General features: G+C 40.2%; 1 protein-coding gene and 1 pseudogene across 9 annotated transcripts in view; both read right to left on the reverse strand.

Annotated features, from left to right (window-relative positions):
• The window catches only part of ZRANB3 (zinc finger RANBP2-type containing 3), a 308,526-nt gene that overhangs the window by 286,733 nt on the left and 102 nt on the right, over window positions 1-21,691 (reverse strand). The window contains exon 1 of one of the 9 annotated variants that reach the window (XM_031651750.1): window positions 21,241-21,654. The exons of 1 other annotated variant lie outside the window; for it this stretch is intronic. In XM_031651750.1, coding sequence (XP_031507610.1) covers window positions 21,241-21,371 — 131 coding nt within the window. In that variant the 5' untranslated portion in view covers window positions 21,372-21,654. Of the gene's footprint in view, window positions 1-2,661; window positions 2,732-21,076; window positions 21,666-21,691 lie in introns of those variants that run through there. 7 more of the 9 variants (XM_031651757.1, XM_031651751.1, XM_031651754.1 and 4 more) reach the window with 7 other exon arrangements.
• LOC116269231 lies at window positions 811-21,147 on the reverse strand (annotated as a pseudogene).

Genomic DNA, 21,691 nt, shown 5'->3' on the forward strand with positions numbered 1-21,691 from the left:
GTAATCCCAACACTTTGGGAGGTTGAGGCAGGAGAATAGTTTGAGGACAGGAGCTGAAGATCAGCCAGGGCAAATATCGAGATCCTGTTGCTTACAAAAGATCATAAAATTAGCCGGTTGTGGGGGTGCATGCCTGTAGTCCCAACTACTTGGGAGGCTTGAGAGGACTGCTTAAGGCCAGGAATTGGAAATATGATCTTGTCACTGCACTCGGGAGGGGAGGGGAGGGGAGGGAAGGGAAGGGAAGGGAAGGGAAGGGAAGGGAAGGGAAGGGAAGGGAAGGGAAGGGAAGGGAAGGGAAGGGAAGGGAAGGGAAGGGAAGGGGAACGGAAAGGAAAGGAAAAGAAAAAAAGAAAGAGAGAGGGGGAAAGGGAGAATAACAAAACAAAGCAAAACGACTCCTTTGCACTTTACAATTTTACTAAAAATTTTAATAGACACTCCAAAAAAATGTGGTAACTTGGGGTCACTCTGCCGCTTACATGATTTATTTTTATGAGGACTGACTCAGGCACAATATTTGTAAAAATAAACAATGAAACTAAAGTTATATTAATCAAAAATTTGTTTTAATAGTCACAAATAAGAGAAAAAATAGTTATTTAAATGTGAAGATTAAAGAAATCTAAAACATTATGAAAATGTACAGAAAAAAATTTCAGTTGAACTTAAGATTATAGTGTGGCTCATTGATGATTTAAGTAGATATTTGGATACATAAAGAACTGAAAAACATGTAGTGGTACAATCTAATGAACAGAACATGAATGTTTTTGTTAATCCTAAAAATAATTTTTAAAATATTATTTGCTATTTATAGGATCTAAAGTAAAAAAGGTATAACAACGAATATCTCATGTAGGTTCGGCCACATAGATTTAATTGCTACAAAAAGTCAGTTGTAACCAACATTACATTAATAAAAGAAGATGCAGATTTTATCTTCATTCTAGATTACCAAGAAATTAACAGTTATAATAATGTGCATACCTCTTTAATCATGAATACTGTATTCGGTTCACAGGTTCAGCTTAAAAGGTTTATTCAATATATGTATATTTATTTACTTGCAGTAAGGCGGGGGAAGCCTATCAAAATGAAACCAGCAATACATACTTTTTAAAAAATTTTTCTTCCGGAAAGATTTTAATAATCATTGACCATTTCCAAGAAACACCCACTGCATGCCCATCAATTAAAGAGAACCATAACAAAACAGAAAATTTACCATATGGCTATGACTTAAAGAAAAAATAATGTGGACAGGAGCACATCAGCAAAGTCCATTTAAAGTCACATTCCTTCTTACGGGCTATGAATAGGAGTCTGATTAGACACCAGAATAAAACTTACTACAAATGCTGAACCATTTAGGTCAAAGAACCTCTAGAGAAGCATCTGTCTTCAAAGGGATTCTAGCTTGAGACTCAATTTTAGAATAAGATATAACAGACATGTTAACAGAAGACATACAAGATGATAAAAGAGGGTTTCTACAATTCCCCACATACTCTGAACCTAATACAACAAATCCAGATATTAAAAAATTATTTTTCTTTAAACAATTGCCAAATCTAAAAGATAAACAGAAGGCACAACAGTTTTGTTATGGTTGTTATCTGGGTTTTGGGAATATTTTGTCTTTTGTTTTTTTACAAATACAAATTAAACATGAAAAAACTCTACTTCAAAAAAACTAACAGTTCAAGAAAAGCCTATCTAGTTGCATTCTAGACATTTAAAACCTATATCACAATTGAAATTTCAATGGTAAAAACAGTAGGTTTTAGAACTGTTTTGTGATCCTACATCAGAAGAAAAATTCTATTCCTTTTATTCAGTTTTTAAACATACCAGCGAGAATCAAAATTGTCAAATTTTCCAAATTTTAAACATACCAGTCAGAATCAGAATTGGCAAATTTTCCAAACCCACTGTAAAAACAGGTTTTAGAAATGTTTCATGATCCTATATCAAAATAAAAAATATATTCCTTTTATTCAGTTTTTAAACATTACCAGTGAGAATCAAAATTGTCAAATTTTCCAATGGCAATTTCTCCACACCAGAAAGTGGTCATGACTCTCAAAGAAGAAACAGTTTGGGGTTTTCCTGCCTTCAAAATGTTATCAAATCCTGTATTTCTCACAGGCTTTTGAAAACACAGAAAGTAAGAAATATTCCAATGAATGAAATGTACCAAATGTCAGCAATAACGCAAGACACATTCCTTTGGGGAAATGGCTGTTAGAAAAAAAATCCAGTCTGTACGTGCAAAATAAGCAAGGAAATTTGGTCTTTTTTTTCTTCTTCTTCTTCTTCTTCAAAAATCCATTACTCCTAAAATATCATTCCACAAAATTGGAAGTGAAAGACTAAAGGCCAGGAAAGGGAAGAGAGGGAGAAGGAGCACACACCATTAATACAGAAAAGAAGTAAAATTATACTAACTAAAGCAGTTTACAACAAACTGGGGTCATACTCCAAGATACCAAAGGCTGGTCGAAGAAATTCACCATTCTGTAGGAACTAGGGTTCATATGGCCGCCTGAAGATCCATGAAGATTCACTGCCGTGGAGCAAGCCACCTTCCCACTCCAAATCCTGCTTTCTGTACCATACCTCCACAGGGAGGGCCTCTCATTCCACCACCCAGCCCACCTAAAGGGCCTCCAGGTCCACAAAGGCGATCATCTCGTGGGTCCCCTTCCCTGGCAGCTTGAGTCTTCTTCTCTTCCACAATCAGACGGACCTCACCTCTGAACATGATGGACCTGTTGCTAAGGACCTTCTGAACAGGCTCAGAATCATCAAACACAACAAAATCAAAATTGGGTGATTTCCCACCACTGTTAATGTGCAACTCCACCATGTTCCCATAATTTTGAAAGAAATCTTTAAGCTCTGATTTGTCTACTTTATGAGGCAGGTTGCCGATGAAGAGTTGGTGACTGTCAGGGTGTCTCACCATTCTTCGGGGTTCAATGTCACCTTGCTCACCAGCCTCACAGATTGGTCTGGGTCCCTTTTGGGGAGGAATATTTATTCGTTGTTCTCGTATTCTTTGATCCCTTTGAGGTCTCTGTGGTGGAACCTGAGATTCAGGCTTAGAGTCTGTACAGGGCTGTGAAGCTAGTACTTTGCAAACATGAGGAGGTATCCCAGTAACTGGAACAGCTCCACTGGGTGGAAGGTTGTTACTGGTCACAGATGCCCAAGAAAATGTCCTCAAGTCTTCCTATACTGTCTGAGATATGTCTGCAGGTGCTAGAGAACTCTTCTGAGCATCCTCAGGAGCAGTTTCTTCTAATACAAGCTCAAACTTTTCCTCTTGGATTTCAGATACATGTTCTTGTTCTGGTTCTGGTTCAGGATCAGGCTCCAGTTCAGCAACTGGCTCCTCTAAATGTTCTTCCATGTCATTACTGACAATTGCCTGATCATAGAAAGTTCCAGAATCAGAGGTGATTGCTGTCTTTCTTCAGGTTCCTCTACTTCTTCTTCAGACTCCTCCTGAGGCTCAGTGACAAACCCATCTTGGTGTCTGAGGATATCATTATGAACATAGAACTGATATGCAATAGACCCCTCAGGAGCAAGTACAAACATCTGCATGAATCTCCTCAAAGCCTGGTTGTTGTTAGAGAGAAGCACCATCACCTGGACTACCACACCATCATTTAGCATAGCATAAGCATCAACATGGAGAATCTTGGTGTGGCAGTTGGTGAAGTTTTGTGACATCACTTTCCTGTGGATTTCTTTCTGTCAAAGACTGCATCTGCTGGCTTTCCATTTGAATCCAATCCCCCATGGACATGAGAAGAGTTCTTTCCATAAAATCTATGCAGCATGTCTAGGGCCTGGTTCACCAGTGCGTAATGCTGTCTCACAAATTTCCACCCAACCAGCAGGGGAGTAGGCTTCTCCATCACCATTGCTTTGGTCAATTCAACCTGGGGGGAAAAGTCAAATATGTCCAAACCTGCGCGGCTGAGAGGGAGAGGAACTAGCTCTGCTACACAGCACTGATGATGGCAGAAACCCCTCACGCAACTGTGTCTGCACCAGCAATACATAATTTTTAATACCATGTTATTAAAATCAAAATGACAATATTGGCTAGGGAAATTTAGTGAAAGCAAAATCTAGTAGAACTTATTTTCTAAGCAATTCGCTTGGTAAGCAACACTTGAAAAAAAGAATGAAGGAAGTATTTATTTTCCATCTTTTAGGTCAAGACAGTGTTTTTGTACTCAATTGAGAACAAGGCAAATTCAACTGGAATTCACTGACTCATTTAAGTAAATAGTAGAATTGTATTGAGGAGAATCAGATATTGTTAAAACACACTACCTAGAGACTTATTTTGGAAATAACAAGTAAATGGCTGGTGAAGACAACTATATACACTTTGGGGAGATAATTTTTTTTTTTTTAATTAAGAATGTATTGGATGAAATTTACTGCAGAATAGATAAAAAATTAGTAAATTAGAAAAGATATTAAATGTAAATGGACTAAAAACAAATGAAAAGATTCCTATATTAAATTAAAAAATATATAAATTTACATGCTGCTTTTAAAAGACATATCCTTAAATAGAAGGATTCATAAACATTGAAAGTAAAAGAATTAAAAAAGACATACATGCCAAAGTATAGCTGGTATTGCTTTACATTATAACATACGTTTCAGGCAAAAAAAAAAATTATTAAAATAAACAAGAGCATTTTATAATGATAAAATATTTATTAGAAAAATTTATCCACGAAATATATCTTAATAAATATACAAGGCAAAAACTGATAAAAGTAAAAGGAAAATTTGACACAACCATATCTATCTATAACCACAGTGGAAAAGTTTAACACATGTCTCTCAGTAATTGATTATGCAAGCTGATTAAAATTGTAACAGGATAAAGATGATTTCAAGAACACAATAAACAAATCTGACCCATTTGGTGCAAAGACAGGAGTATTATTTTCAAGCTCATTGTGTGAAGCCAGCCTAAACAATCTCACAAGCACATTACAAGAAAAAACATACATAATATAATCTCTCATATTCATAGGTAAACAAAATATTAGCAAACCGAATATAGCAGTAACTAAAAGACTAAGACACCAAGACTGAAGTGGGCTTATTTCAGGAATGCACAGCTGATTACACTTTCAAGATTCAATCACTGACAAGCTGATCCTAAAATTCATATGGAAATGCAAGGAACCCAGAATAGCCAAAACAATCTTGAAAATGAACAAAGCTAGAGGACTTCTACTTCCTGGTTGTAAAATTTACTACAAAGTGATAACAATCAAGACAGTGTAGCACTACTAGCATAATGACAACCAGCTAGGTCAATGGAACAGAACTGAAAGTCCAGAAACAAGCCCTTACATTTACAGTCAATTGAGTTTTGACAAGGGTGCTAAGAGGATTCAATAGGCAGAGTAACTTTTTCAACAAATAGTGCTGAGACAACTAGATGTCCATATAAAAGAATGAAATTAAACCCCCACCTCAGCTGCATATGAAAATTAACTTGAAATGGAACAAAGATTAAAACATAACAGCTAAAAAATAAAAATAAAAAAATAACAGCTAAAACTATAAAACTTCAAGGGGAAAACACAAGAGCAAATCGTTGTAATTTTGGGTTATGGTATGGCTTTAGATAACACTAAAAGCAAAAACATGAAGTCTTTGCACATGCCTATGTCCTGAATGGTATTGCCTAGGTTTTCCTCTAAGGTTTTTATGGTTTTAGGTCTTATGTTTAAGTCTTTAATCCATCTTGAGTTAATTTTTGGATAAGGTGTAAGGAAGGGGTCCTGTTTCAGTTTTCTGCTAGCCAGTTTTCCCAACACCATTTATTAAACAGGGAATCAATAGGGAATCCTTTCCCCATTTCCTGTTTTTGTCAGGTTTGTCAAAGACCAGATGGTTGTAGATGTGTAGTATTATTTCTGAGGCCTGTGTTCTGATCTATATATCTGTTTTGGTACCAGTACCATGCTGCTTTGGTTACTGTAGCTTTGTAGAATAGTTTCAAGTCAGTAGTACGATGCCACCAGCTTTGTTCTTTTTGCCTAGGATTGTCTTGGCTATGTGGGCTCTTTTTTGGTTTCATATGAAATTTAAAGTAGTTTTTTCTAAGTCTGTGAAGAAAGTCAAAGGTAGCTGGATGGAGACAGCATTGAATTTGTAAGTTACTTTGGGCAGTATGGCCACTTTCACGATATTGATTCTTCCTATCCATGAGCATGAAATGTTTTTCCATTTGTTGTGCCCTCTCTTATTACCTTGAGCAGTGGTTTGTAGTTCTCCTTGAAGAGATCCTTCACCTCCATTGTAAGTTGTATTCCTAGGTATTTGATTCTCTTTGTAGCAATTGTGAATGAGAGTTCAAACATGTTTTGGCTCTCTATTCTAGTGTATAAAAATGCTTGTGATTTTTGCATACTGATTTTGTATCCTGAGACTCTGCTGAAGTTGCTTATCAGCTTAGGAAGATTTGGGGCTGAGATGATGGGGTTTTCTAAATATACAATCATGTCATCTGCAAACAGAGACAATTTGACTTCCTCTCTTCCTATCTGAATACCTTTTATTTCTTTCTCTTGCCTGATTGCCCTGGCCAGAACTACCATACTATGTTGAATAGGAGTGGTGAAAGAAGGCATCCTTTGTGCCGGTTTTCAAAGAGAATGTTTTCAGTTTTCACCCATTCAGTATGATATTGGCCGGAGTTTGTCATAAATAGTTCTTATTATTTTGAGATACATTCCATTAATACCTAGTTTATTGAGAGTTTTTTTCAGCATGAAGGGATGTTGAATTTTATGGAAGGCCCTTTCTGCATCTATTGAGATAATCATGTGTTGTCATTGGTTATGTTTATGTGATGGATTACATTTATTGACTTGCATATGTTGAACCAGCCTTGAATCCCAGGGATGAAGCCAACTTGATCTTGGTGGATAAGCTTTGTGATGTGCTGCTGGATTTGGTTTGCCAGTATTTTATTGAATATTTTTGCATCGATGTTCATCAGGGATACTGGCCAGAAATCATCTTGTTTTGTTATGTCTCTGCCAGGTTTTGGTATCAAGATGATGCTGGCCTCATAAAACGAGTTAAGTAGGAGTCCCTCTTTTTCTACTGTTTGGAATAATTTCAGAAGGAATGGTACCAGCTCCTCTTAGCACCTCTGGTACAAATTCAGCTGTGAATCTGTCTGGTCCTGGGCTGTTTTGGTTGGTAGGCTACTAATAGTTCTCTATTTCCTTCAATTCTGCTCTGATCTTAGTTATTTCTTATCTTCTGCTAGCTTTTGAATTTGTTTGTGATGTCAGGGTGTCAATTTTAGATCTTTCCCGCTTTCTCCTGTGTGAATTTAGTGCTATAAATTTCCCTTTAAATGCTGCTTTAGCTATGTCCCAGAGATTCTGGCACATTGTGTCTTTGTTCCCATTGGTTTCAAAGAACTTATTTCTGCCTTCATTTCGTGATTTACCCAGCAGTCATTCAGGAGCAGGTTGTTCAGTTTCCATGTAGTTGTGCGGTTTTGAGTGAGTTTCTTAATCCTGAATTCTAATTTGATTGCACTGTGGTCTGAGAGACTGTTTGTTGATTTCCGTTCTTTTGCATTTGCTGAGGAGTGCATTACTTCCAATTATGTGGTCAATTTTAGCATAAGTGTGATGTGATGCTGAGAAGAACGTATATTCTGTTGATTTGGGGTGGAGAATTCTATAAACATCTATTAGGTCTGCTTGGCCCTGAGCTGAGTTCAAGTCCTGAATATCCTTGTTAATTTTCTGTCTCATTAATCTGTCTAATATTGACAGTGAAGTGTTAAAATCTCCAAATCTCCTACTACTACTGTATGGGAGTCTAAGTCTCTTTGTAGGTCTCTAAGAACTTGCTTTATGAATCTAGGTGCTCCTGTATTGGGTGCATATATATTTAGGATAGTTATGTCTTCTTGTTGCATTGATCCCTTTACTATTATATAATGCCCTTATCTCTTTTGATCTTTGTTGGTTTAAAGTCTGTTTTACCAGAGACTAGGATTGCAACTCCTGTTTTTTGTGTTTTTTTTTTCTTTTTTCTTTTGCTTTCCATTTGCTTGGTAAATATTCCTCCATCCCTTTATTTGAGTCTATGTGTGTCTTTGCACGTGAGATGGGTCTTCCGAATACAGCACACCGACGGGTCTTCACTCTACCAGTTTGCCAGTCTGTGTCTTTCAGTTGGGTCATTTAGCCCTTTTACATTTAAGGTTAATATTGTTATAGGTGAATCTGATCCTGTCATTATGATGCTAGCTGGTTATTTTGCCCATTAGTTGATGCAATTTCTTCATAGTGTTGATGGTCTTTACAATTTGGTATGTTTTTGCAGTGGCTGGTACCAGTTGTTTCTTTCCAAGTTTACTGCTTCCTTCAGGAGCTCTTGTAAGGCAGGCCTGGTGGTGACAAAATCTCTCAGCAATTGTTTGTCTGCAAAGGATTTTATTTCACCTTTGCTTATGAAGCTTAGTTTGGCTGGATATGAAATTCTGGGTTGAAAATTCTTTTCCTTAAGAATGTTGAATATTGGACCCCGCTCTCTTCTGGCTTGTAGGGTTTCTGAGAGATCCGCTGTTAGTCTGATGAACTTCCCTTTGTCACCCGGGTAACCCAATCTTTCTCTCTGGCTGCCCTTAACATTTTTTCCTTGATTTCAACCTTGGTGAATCTGACAATTATGTGTCTTGTGGTTGCTCTTCTCAAGAAGCATCTCTGTGGTGTTCTCTGTATTTCCTGAATTTGAATGTTGGCCCGTCGTGCTAGGTTGGGGAAGTTTTCCTGGATAACATCCTTAAGTGTGTTTTCCAACTTGGTTCCATTCTCCCTGTCACTTTCAGGTACACCAATCAAAAATAGGTTTGGTCTTTTCACATAGTCCCATATTTCTTGGAGGCTTTGTTCGTTCTTTTCATTCTTTTTTCTCTTTCCTCTAACCTTTTTTTGAAGTTCTTAGCTTCCCTGCCTTGGGTTAGAACATGCTCTTTAAGCTTGGAGGAGCTTGTTATTACCCACCTTCTGAAGCCTACTTCTGTCAATTCATCAAACTCATTCTCCATCCAGTTTTGTTCCCTTGCCGGCGAGGAGTGGTGATTCTTTGGAGAAGAGGCATTCTGGTTTTGGGAATTTTCAGCCTTTTTGCGCTGTTTTTCCCTCATCTTCGTGGATTTATCTACCTTTGGTCTTTGATGTTGGTGACCTTCAGATGGGTCTTTGTATGGGCGTCCTTTTTGTTGATATTGATGCTACTCCTTTCTGTATGTTAGTTTTCCTTCTAACAGTCAGGACCCTCTGCTGCAGGTCTGTTGGAGTTTGCTAGAGGTCCATTCAAGACTCTGTTTGCCTGGGTATCACCAGCAGAAGCCGCAGAACAGCAAAGGTTGCTGCCTGTTCCTTCCTCTGGAAGCTTCATCCCAGAGGGGCACTGCCAGATGCCAGCCAGAGCTCTCCTGTATGAGGTATCTCCCAGTCAGGAGGCATAGAGGTCAGGGACTCACTTGAGGAGACAGTCTACCCTTTAGCAGAGCTTGAGCACTGTGCTGGGAGACATGCAGCTGTCTTCAGAGCTAACAGGCAGGAAGGTTTAAGTCTGCTAAAGCTGTGACCACAGCCACCCCTTCCCTAAGGTGCTCTGTCCCAGGAAGATGGGAATTTTATCTATAAGCCCCTGACTGGGGCTGCTGCCTTTCTTTCAGAGATGCCCTGCCCAAAGAGGAGGAATCTAGAGAGGCAGTCTGGCTACAGCGGCTTTGTGTGCTGCGGTGGGTTCTGCACCCAGTTCAAACTTCCCAGTAGCTTTGTTTACACTGTGAGGGGAAAACCACCTACTCAAGCCTCAGTAATGGCAAATGCCCCTCCCCCCACCAAGCTCACCCATCCCAGATAGACTTCAGAATGTGTGCTGGCAGTGAGAATTTCAAGCCAGTGGATCTTAGCTTGCTAGCCTCCTGGGGGTGGGATCTCCTGAGGTAGACCACTTGGCTCCCTAGTTTCAGCCCCCTTTGCAGGGTAGTGAATGGTTCTGTCTCACTGGTGTTCCAGGACCCACTGCGGTATGAAAAACTCCTGCAGCTAGCTCGGTGTCTGCCCAAAAGGCCGCCTGGTTTTGTGCTTGAAACCCAGGGCCCTGGTGGTTTACGTACCCTAGGGAATCTCCTAGTCTGTGGGATACAAAGACCACGGGAAAAGCGTAGTATCTGGGCTGGAATGCACCGTTCCTCATGGCACAGTCCCTTGGCTAAAGGAAGGAGTTCCCTGATCCCTTGCACTTCCTGGGTGAGGAAACGCCCCACCCTGCTTGGGCTTGGCCTCCATGGGCTGCACCCACTATCTAACCAGTCCCAATGAGATGAGCTGAGAACCTCAGTTGGAAATGCAGAAATCACCGGCCTTCTGAGTTATCTTGCTGGGAGCTGCAGACTGGAGGTGTTCCTATTCAGCCATCTTGCCAGCCACCATAGTCCTGTAACTTGTAGTTATGGAGCTGGGTCACAAACTCAAGTCACGTGGCTACAGATGTCAGATGCCACACTTTTAGCTGCTATTCTAGATGCTTCCTCTACTGAGAAGATCTATCTGCTGGGAGGCACTGCAGCATGTTATCTCCTTGTTTGCTTAATCTTGCTTCCTACTTCTGTTTGTTGCTATCAAAAATTCCAAAATAACAGGGTTCAGGAGGGAGAATTTGGAGCTGACTGTTGGACAGGGAAAACTGTTTCTGTCCCTCAGATTAGGTGGTTCATCAGGGAGAGTCCATTTATTATTTTTAATTCCATTTATTATTTTATTTCATTTTATACAACCTACTTGAAAGGACAAAATTTTAGAAATGTATAATATTTTAGTGATTAGGTTGGGGTGAGATAGAAGTGATTGTGGCTATAAGAAGGCAAAATGAGGGATCTTCCTGGGATGGAAATGTTCTCTATTTTGACTGTGTCAATATCTTGGTTGTACTGTAGTTTTCTAAGATGTTACCACTGGAGGAAACTAGGGAAAGGTCCACAGTATCTCTCTGCATTATTTCTTACAACCTCCTGTGAATTTACAATGAACTCAAACAGTATGATCTTTTTTAGATCAAAAAAAAAATAAAACACCCTGGCTTGGGCATGATGATTACACTCATACTCCCAGAACTTTGGGAGGCAGCAGCAGAAAGATCACTCGAGCCAGGGAGGTCCAGGCTGCAGTGAGCTAAACAGAGCAAGACCCAGAAAGATAAAACTCCAAGATCATGTAGCTAACAGCAGAGGTAAGACCTATATTTGGCTCTTTCATCCCTTTTTATCACATGAATGCTCCATCTCTACTTCAGGGCTAAATCCCACTGAAAATATCTATTTTAAATATTAATATACTGGCCCTATAAACAGTTATATCCCATAAAAAGTAATCATCCAACTCCCTGAATTTCATTTTTTCATGCATTCAACAAATAAGTATTCAGTTGTTCACATGTAGCAGACATTGCACTAGGCTCCGGGTATATAATAGTAAATATATTATTACATGCAGTTCTGAAGAAAGACTATAGGGGAAGTACTGGGTGTTAAGGGAGCACACGAACAGGACTAATTTTTCAGATTAAGTGTTCGGAAGTCTTCTAAATATACACACATCAAAGTTGATACTTGAACAACATTAACCAGAGAGGAAGCGATCAAAGAGTGTTTTTGGAAGAGTATATGGTATGCATAAAGGCTGTGAATTGGAGGTAAAAGTAAGGAAGCAAGCAGTAAGGAATTCTCAGTCTTCATCTTACTGGACCTATCAGTAATCACTCCCTCTTCATTAAATCTTTTTTTTCCCACTTAAATTCTTTTTTCTTTTTTGGTCGGGCACGGTGGCTCACACCTGTAATCCCAGCACTTTGCGAGGCCGAGGAGGGTGGATCATTTGAGGTAAGGTGTTCAAGACCAGCCTGGCCAACATGGCGAAACCCCATCTCTACTAAAAATAAAAAATAAAAAAATTAGCCGGGCGTGGTGGCAGGTCTTTGCCTGTAATCACAGCTACTGGGGAGGCTGAGGCAGGAGATCGGTTGAACTCAGGAGACGGAGGTTGCAGTGAGCCAAGTTCATGCCATTGTACTCCAGCCTGGGCGACAGAGTAAGACTCCACCTCAAAGAGAAAAAATGAATTTTTTTTTTTTTTTGAGACAAAGTCTTGCTCTGTCACTCTGCCTGGAGTACAGGGGTGCAATATTAGCTCTCTGTAACCTCAAACTCCTAGGCTCACACAACCTCCTGCCTTAGCCCCTCAAGCAGCTTGGACTACAGGCATCTGCCACCACACCCGGCTAATTGTTTTTTGTTTTTTGTTTTTTTTGAGATGGAGTCTCGCTCTGTCACCCAGGCTAGAGTGCAGTGGTGCAATCTGGTCTCTCTGCAATCTCCAGCTCCTGGGTTCAAGCGATTCTCCTGTCTCAGCCTCCCAAGGAGCTGGGCTTACAGGCGTCTGCCACTGTGCCTAGCTAATTTTTGTATTTTTAGTAGAGACGGGGTTACACCATCTTGGTCAGGACGTTTTTGTTTTTTTTGTTGTTGTTGTTATTGTTGTTGCGATAGGGTCTCATTACATTGCAAAGGCTGGTCTGGAACTCCTGGCCTTAAGCAATCCTTTCACCTCAGCCTCCAATTACTTTAAAATAAAGAATATTGCAAACTTTCTTTCTACAGGCAACTGTTTTCAGTCTAATGATAAAATAATTCCCACTTATTGGGTGACTTCTTTCTGTAAATCACTACGCTAGGAAATTTTAGAAGATCTCTCGCAATTCACATATTTCTCACGCCTTGGCTCGAGGAAATTCACAGAAACCGCCACTGCTATACATCTTATTGAACGATTAATCCTTTTCCTCTTCCTTTCCTACCCCTCCCATTTGCCCTAAGAACAAAGAGTTTGTAAACCAATAAATTCGGTGGAGGCCGAGAGCTCAGGGCTTTGAGAAAGCCTCCTACGCTGCAGTCCCCTGGACCTGCCTTTTAAACTCTCTCTTTTTAATTCCTTTGTCTCTGCTGGACTTGGAGTACCTGCTGGGTGGTGTGGGGCTGGTTTCCCCAACAGGGAGAAAGAAGCCACAGTTGCAAAGGCATAAAGATTTTAGAAAATCTGGCCAGGCACAGTGGCTCATGCGGGTAATCCCAGCACTGTGGGAGGCCACGGCAGGCAGATCACCTGAGGTCAGGAGTTCAAGACCAGCCTGGCCAACATAGTGAATACCTGTCTCTACTAAAAATACAAAAATTAGCCAGGCTGAGATCGCGCCACTGCACTCCAGCCTGGGCGACAGAGTGAGACTCCATCTCAAAAGAAAAAGAAAAAAGAAGTTTTAGAAAATCCTAAGCAGTTTAGTATAGCTAAAGAATAAGATCCTCGTGACATGCAGTAAAGAAGTAAAAACAGGCCAAGTCAAGGAGGTGCCATGCTAAGAGTTTGGACTTTTCTCTGTAAGGAATTGGAAGCAATTTTTAAAGTGTAATCAGGTTGCTATTTTACAAACATTACTTTGTCAACTTCAGAAAAATGAATGTGGGGGCAGGGATAACTTTTTAGAAGGCTACCACAAATAGTCCAGGTAATACAATTCATAATCTCTTGGCTTTAGACTCCTATATCTAATTACCTACCTGACACTTTGGATATCTCACAGACATTTTTAGCTTAAATGTCCCAAACCAGTCTTGATTTCTCACCAAACCTGTGTGCCCCTGTAGTCTCAGTAAATAGTACAACCATGCAAGTTACTCAAACCGGTTTCATTCCTGATTTCTCCCTTTCCCTAAACCACCAAGTTGAATCCACTTATTATTCATTATTCCCAAAATATTAATGTATCTCAAGTCTATCCTTTTTTTTCCCCCAGTTCCACTGCTATCACCAAACCCAAGCCATCATCACCACTCAACAGGATTAGCATAATAGCTCCCAACTGGACTCCTCTAAATTTCCCTTAATACCACTTGGTTTCCTTAAAATATTTACTGTAATTGGCAATTTTGTCTCTCACTTCTGTTAGAATGCCTTCATAAATTTCAGGGCTCTAGCACCTAGCATCAGCCTGATTAACAGAAACAATATTAATAAAAAAGCAACACACACTTATTATGTGTCAGGTACTATTTTAAGGGTTTTACATATACGAAATCATTTGATCCTCACAAGAGCCTCTAAGGTAGGTATTCTTATTATCTCAATTTTACAGATAAGGAAACTGAGACACAGATGGTCAATTAATCTGCTCAAGGTAACACAAATAAATGACACAACAAAGAATCAAGCCTAGGCAGACTCCAGCCTACAGTCTTGATTATTCAGTACCTCTTTGAGTAGATGCTCAATAAATATTCCTTGAACAAATAAACAAACGAGAGAATACAGAGAGGAGGAACAGATTTAGTGGTAAAGATTATGGGCTATGATTTGGGACATGCTGAATTTGAAGTACTTGGAGAAGGCTGTGAAGTACAGTGGGATAAATAGTTATAAGTTAGAGATGAGCATTTAGAAGTTATCAAGTTCTCCTGGAAGCCAGCTACAAAATACAACTGTCTGTATTTAAAAAGTGATTATACAATTTAAAAAATAAGATGGGCTTTTAAACTGTAACCATTTTGGTCGAATTCTTTTTTTTGTTTTGACAAAGAGTTTCGCTCTTGTTGCCCAGGCTGGAGTGCACTGGCACAATCTCAGGTCACTGCAACCCCGGCCTTCCGGGTTCTAGCTCCTGCCTCAGCCTCCTGAGTAGCTGGAACTACAGGCATGCACCACCATAGCTGGCTAATTTTATGTATTTTAGTAGAGATGTGGTTTCACCATGTTGGTCAGGCTGGTCTCGAACTCCTGACCTCTGGTGATCCACCCGCCTCGGCCTCTCAAAGTGCTGGGATTACAGGGGTGAGCCACCGTGACCGGCCTGTAGAATTCTATAATAGAAATATGTTTTAACAAAGATAGAATGACCCGTTGAGCCTCGATGACACCCATGAAAAATTCTGTATTGTTACTATGAAATGAAATATTTAGCTTTCTTTAAGAAGTCACATTTGGTATCTATATAAATGTCAAACTTGCATTTTGTTAAAATATAAAAGTGCAGAGATTTTTAACTTGACAAAAATCTAATAGATTACAAGAACAGCTGAAAATAACAAGAAAATGACGGAAAAAGAAGAGCGGGAGCACACCTTACCTCTAGACACCTAAACATATTATTACAAAGTTACAGAAATTAAGATAATGGGTATGGTACAAGTCAAAGAAAAGAGAGAACAATGAAAAAGAACAGTGTCCAAAAAGAACCACGTATAAATGAGAATTGTGAATATGATAAAATGATATTTTAAATTAACGGGTGTGGAGAGATGATTTACTAAATGGTATCGGGTTTAGCCTAAAAAAGATTTTTATTTTGTTCCTTATACCAAAAAAATTACAGCTAAATTATAAAATACAAAAAAAGTTCTAATCAGATACATAATATTTTTTACTAATCTGGGGTGGGGCAAGCATTTCTAAGCATCACAAATAAATTAGAAGCTAGAAAAAAAAAAAGATGGATAGATTTGGACATTAAAATAATTTAAACTTCTAAGAAAAAAATTAAAAAGTTAAAAGATATTTCAAAATGGGAGAAAAGACGTGAGAAATATGTGACAAAGAATTAACAGCCTATGCAGTAATTTTTTTAAAATATTAAGAGACAATGACAGCAACAGGCTACTTAAAAGAGACAACACCAAAGGATAATAAACATAAGAAAGATGTTCCACAATCAATAGAATTCAACTAGATACAAATGAAATATAATGAGCCATCGCTGTTTACGATCAGATTGAATAGAGTAAAACACGGGGAATGGGTGATCTCAAACACCATTAGTAGGAAAGAAAATGGGAACATCCTTTCTAAAGAGCAACTTAGAGATCACAGAGTATTTGTGGCTAAATAAACCTACTTCTAAAAGGTTAGATTCAAGGATAATCAGGGAAGCATACAAAGAGAGCACACATGACAGCGTAACCTATAAAACCTAATCTGTTTAGCAATCACACTTCTGGGTACATATCCGAAAGAAATGAAAACAGGATTGGGCTGGGCACAATGACTAACGCCTGTAATCCCAGCACTTTGGGAGGCCGAGGCGGGCAGATCACCTGAGGTCAGGAGTTCGAGACCTACCTGGCCAATATAGCAAAACCCCGTCTCCACCAAAAATTTAAAAATTAGCCGGTCGTGGTGGTGCGTGCCTGTAATCCCAGCTACTCAAGACGGTGAGATAGGAGAATCGCTTGAACCCAGGAAGAGGAGGTTGCAGTGGGCCAGGATCATACCACTGCACTCCAGCCTAGGCAACAAGAGCAAAACTCTGTCTCAAAAAAAAAAAAAAAAAAAAAAAAAAGGAAATCCTATCATGCTCTGCACCGATGAACCTTGAAGACATTATGGAAACTGAAATAAATTAGCCACAAAAAGTCAAATAGTGTACTACATGATTCCACTTTTATATGAGGTATTTAAAGTATGTAGTCAAATTCAGAAACAAAATAGAATGGTGGCTGTGGGGCAAAGGATACAGGGGAAATGCAGTTGTTGTTTGGTAAGTATAGAATTTCACATCTGCAAGATGAAAAAGTTCTAGAGATCTATTGCACAAGGTACATTTAATTGTACTTGTGGACTAAGCTCTGATTTTTTTTTTTTTTTTTTTTTTTTTGAGATGGAGTCTCGCTGTGTCGCCCAAGCTGGAGTACAGTGGCACTATCTCGGCTCATTGCAACCTCAGCCTCCGTCAAGCCATTCTCCTGCCTCAGCCTCCTGAGTAGCTGGGATTACAAGTGCACACCACCACACTAGGCTAATTTTTGTATTTTTAGTAGGGACGGGGTTTCACCTTGTTGGCCAGGCTAGTCTTGAACTCCTGACCTCAAGTAATCCACCTGCCTCGGCCTCCCAAAGTGCTGGGATTACAGGTGTGAGCCAACGCACCCAACCTGATTTTTTTAATCTTACCCAAATTCCTACCTAAGGGGTCTAGGGAGTCATGCCCTACAAACCATAAATTCTTATTAGGTGGGTTTTATTTGACCCTATATATTGTGATTTACTTTTCAATCTGACTCTGGCCTAACATTATGAGACAAGGAAGAAATGTTTAACACCAAAATATATTTCTTTGCCATACCTTAAAATTGTCCTGCAAAGCCTGTTGTAGGAAAAATCCATATTCTATAGCGAATCCCCTTCCCACTTTGTTTTCCTTCCTTCCCAAATCCAGGAGATAATCAACTATGAGCCAGACACCCTTTTAAGTCCAATAAAAAACAATTTACAACCTGCTCTCTCTGAAGTCTGCTATCTAAGAGCTTCCTCTGCACAGTAAAACTTGGTCTCTACAATCTTTTATCTTTAACCTGAGCATTCCTTTCTGTCAATCCCAGGTCTTCAGACAACCTCAACCAATTGTCAACCAGAAAATGTTTAAATTTACCTATAGCCTGGAAGTCCCCACTTTGAGTTGTCCTGCTTTTCTAAACCAAACAAATGTATTTCTTAAATGTATTTGATTGATGTCTCATGCCTTCCTAAAATACATAAAACCAAGCTGTAACCCAACCACCTTGGGCACATGTTCTCAGGACCTCCCGAGGGCTGTGTCATGGGGCCATGGTCACTCATATTTGGGTCAGTATAAATCGCCTCATATTTTACAGAGTTTGACTCTTTTTGTCAACAATCATCTGGCACCCATTCGTGGGGCCTCAGAGAAGACTAAGGGTCATACTATACACTTAAAAATGGTTAAGATGGCCAGGCACGGTGGCTCACACCTGTAATTCCAGCACTTTGGGAGGCTGAGGTGGGTGGAGCACTTGAGGTCAGGAGTTCAAGACCAGCGTGGGCTAACATGGTGAAACCCCCTCTCTACTAAAAATACAATAGCCAGGCATGGTGGTGCAGGCCTGTAATCCCAGCTACTCAGGAGGCTGAGACATGAGAATCATTTGAACCCAGGAGGCAGAGGTTGCAGTAAGCCACTGTACTCCGGTCTGGGAGACAGAGCAAGGCTCTGTCTCAAAATAAAAGAAGAAAAAAAATAATTAAGTTGATAATTGTGTTATGCGTTTTTAACACAATAAAAAATAAATTATTAATTGAAAACAATGTAAATACCCACCAGCAGGGAATTGGTCATGCTATAGCTATACAATAAAGTAGCCATCAAAAATGATAATACTGATACCTATTCAGTTATACCCATAGCCCATTCTTGCAAGTTTTTTCAATATAAAAAAAGCAAAGCATTATATCATAAAACATGTGTCCATATCTGTAACTAAAGACAGAGGTATGTGTAAACAGTGGCATCTCTAGGTAATAGGATTGCAGATGACCTTTACTTTCTTTTTTATATTTTCTTGTGTGGACTAAGTATTAAGTACATGGCAAAAGATGGCTTAAAAGAGGAAGTGACTGCCACCATTGGCTCCAGAATCCTGGGATGGAATTTTGTTTCCCTCATCACTATGTGTCTGGCACATGTTGAAGGATTAATAAAAATTTGAGAGGCAAAATGAACAGTCGTTAAGAGTTCAGGAATCAAGACAGGCCTGGATATGAATCTCAATTCATATTCATTGAAAAGGGGCCTCAGACTTTAAAGCTCTTTTTTTTGGTTGGTTGGTTGGTTGGTTTGCTTGTTTGAGATAGAGTCTCCTGTGTTGCCCCAGGCTGGAGTGCAGTGGCTCAATCACAGCTCATTGCAGCTTTGACCTCCTAGGTCCCAGCGATTCCCTCACCTGAGCCTCCTGTGTAGCTGGACCACAGCTATGCACCACCAAGCCCAGCTAATTTTATTTTTTGTAGAGACCGAGATTTCCTATGTTGCCCAGGCTGGTCTAGAACTGCTAGACTCAAGTGATTCTCTTGCCTTGACATCTCAAAGTGCTGGGATTACAGGTGTGAGCCACCAGGTCAGACCTCTACAATTCTTATTTAACTTCATTGAGCCTCACCTTCTTCAACTATAAAAATGTCAAGACGACTTAACAGATTGTTGCAAGGAAAATGTACTTATCACACAAAACATCATTTCTGGCTCAAATGAAACTCAGTAAAATGATGGCCATCATTACCGTTTAGTGACTCCATTTACACTGAAGAACTCCCGACACAAACAAATAAAAAAAAACTAAGCATCTACAGAAGACTGCATTGCTAAATTATCACTGAATATCCTAACTGCATTAAAAAGCAAGAGACAACACTTTGCCTGGTAGATCTACAAAAATGTCTTGCTGCAAGGTATGGTTACATTCCTATATCTAGCAGGATTACACTATAAAATTTACCATCTACTTTGTATATAAACATCACTCATGAGTATTGGACACAGATTTATTAGTGCTTTAGTAAAAATAATGCAAAGAGGAAAACGTGCTTGTTTTAATCCAAAGGTAGAATGTAAAGAGAATGTAAACATACAAAATGTGACTAAAGACTTCACTTAGAGATAAAAAGAGTAAGTGACATTACAATTTTGTTTAGCCTCTCTCTTCCTCACAACTTTTGGACAAGGAGCCTGTCTTTTTAGGCACTGCTCTACCCACAAAGTCTATACAGTGCAAGCGCTCATACCATAAATACAAGAGGATTTATAAGAGAAAATCTCAGTAAAATCATGGAGTAAACGGAATTAGAATTTATCTGAGAAAGTCTCAGTCAAAATAATAAAGGAAAGAGTTTAAGAATAAAGGGCACACGCATAGGGAGGGAAAAAGTCTTTTCTGTAACTTGCATCTCCTTTATTCAATAAGTTTTCCTGGGGACCTTATACAGTCACCCTTGAACTCTGAAGGAGGCATAATCCAGGGCCTGACCGTGCTAAGATTATTAGGCTGTGGGTTCCTTAACCCTTTTAGTGATGCCTTTATTCATCGGTGTATTATAGTTGGCACCCTGTGGTCACGTTTTTTGTTTTTGATTTTGTTTTGAGATGGAGTCTCGCTCTGTCACCCAGGCTGGAGTGCAGTGGCGCGATTCTCAAGTTCAAGCGATTCTCCTGCCTCAGCCTCCCATGTAGCTGTGACTACAGATCCCTGCCACCACGTCCGCTAATGTGTGTGTGTGTGTTTTTTTGGTAGGCACAGGGTTTCACCATGTTGCCCAGGCTGATCTCGAACTCCTGACCTCATTTAATCCGCCCGCCTCGGCCTCCCAAAGTACTAGGATTACAGGCCTGAGCCACCGCGCCTGTCCGCCACTCGTTTAATAAATGGTCGTTATTCAAAGAATGGTGATGCGGCCACTCTTGATTATCAATCCTTCAAACAGAAAAGCCCTTTTATGTGACTTTTTTCCTTCAAAGCTGACTTTAGAAGTGTGTTTGGGGCCGGGCGCGGTGGCTCACGCCTGTAACCCAGCACTTTGGGAGGCCAAGGTGGGCAGATCACGAGGTCAGGAGATCGACACCATCCTGGCTAACGCGGTGAAACCCCGTCTCTACTAAAAATACAAAAAAATTAGCCAGGCGTGGTGGCGCACGCCTGTAATCCCAGTACTCGGGAGGCTGAGACAGGAGAATGGCGTGAATCCGGGAGGCGAGGGTTGCAGTGAGCCGAGATCTCGCCACTGCACTCCATCCTGGCGACAGAGCAAGACTTCGTCTCAAAAGAAAAAAAAAAAAAGTGTGTCTGTAAATGTGGGAGGAGTTAGTTCAGAACTTCGGAGCCCTGTCTTTACAGTTCGAACTGACCACGCGAAGACTAAAGGCATTAGAGGTACTTTCTACAAATTTAGCCGCGCAATCTAAGAGCCAGCAGGCCGAGACGCCCGGGATTGAAGGCCGGGGTGGAGACAGTATGAGGGCCCTGGGAATTACCCCCGTCCCATGTCACCCACTCTTTCTTAAAATGCCATTAAATTCCGTTCAACTTTTTATCTCCCATGCAAGAAACTAGCGACTTGCCCGCCACGCCACTTCCAAACAGTCACACCTGGCGTATTCGCCGCAGCATCTCCAACTCCCGCCACAGGTTTGGGACGTGTCCGCCCCTAAGCGGAAGTGACGTTCAACGGGACTACGTGAAAGTAGATGAGTTCAAATACGTACTAATAATTTAAAACCCGTATGGTGTTTTGAGGAAACTCTTCTGCTTACCCTTCTTCCATCATTTCTCTCCTGCTAGGGTTGCGAAAAGGGCTCAGTATAGCCTCGCGACAACTCGTTCTCCTCCCTAATTCCAAGTCATTCAAAACTCTGTCCCTTTTCATTGGCTGAGGCGGCGGCATGGGTACCTCTCAGGAACTACAATTCCAGCCAACCACCGCGACAGGTGAACGGAGGAGAGGTTATGAGCAGGGGAAAAGCGTATTGGGAATTGTAGTCCACTCCAGGTCGAAAAGAGCACTGACCCGCCCTCCGCCACTGACGCTGGAGAAACCAGGTGTTCGTTTCAGAACCCGTTAGCGCTAAGGGGAGGAGCCAAGCCCTTAAGCAGCATGCCTCACTTCGCCCCACATGGAGGATAATTTCCTTTACCCCTAAAAAGCACTATGAATACCCCCTGAGGAAATATGGTTGTCTTTTAAATACCTCGAGTCAGTAAAAA

This window comes from Papio anubis, chromosome 10 (genome assembly GCF_008728515.1).
Source record: "Papio anubis isolate 15944 chromosome 10, Panubis1.0, whole genome shotgun sequence".
Lineage (NCBI taxonomy): Eukaryota > Metazoa > Chordata > Mammalia > Primates > Cercopithecidae > Papio > Papio anubis.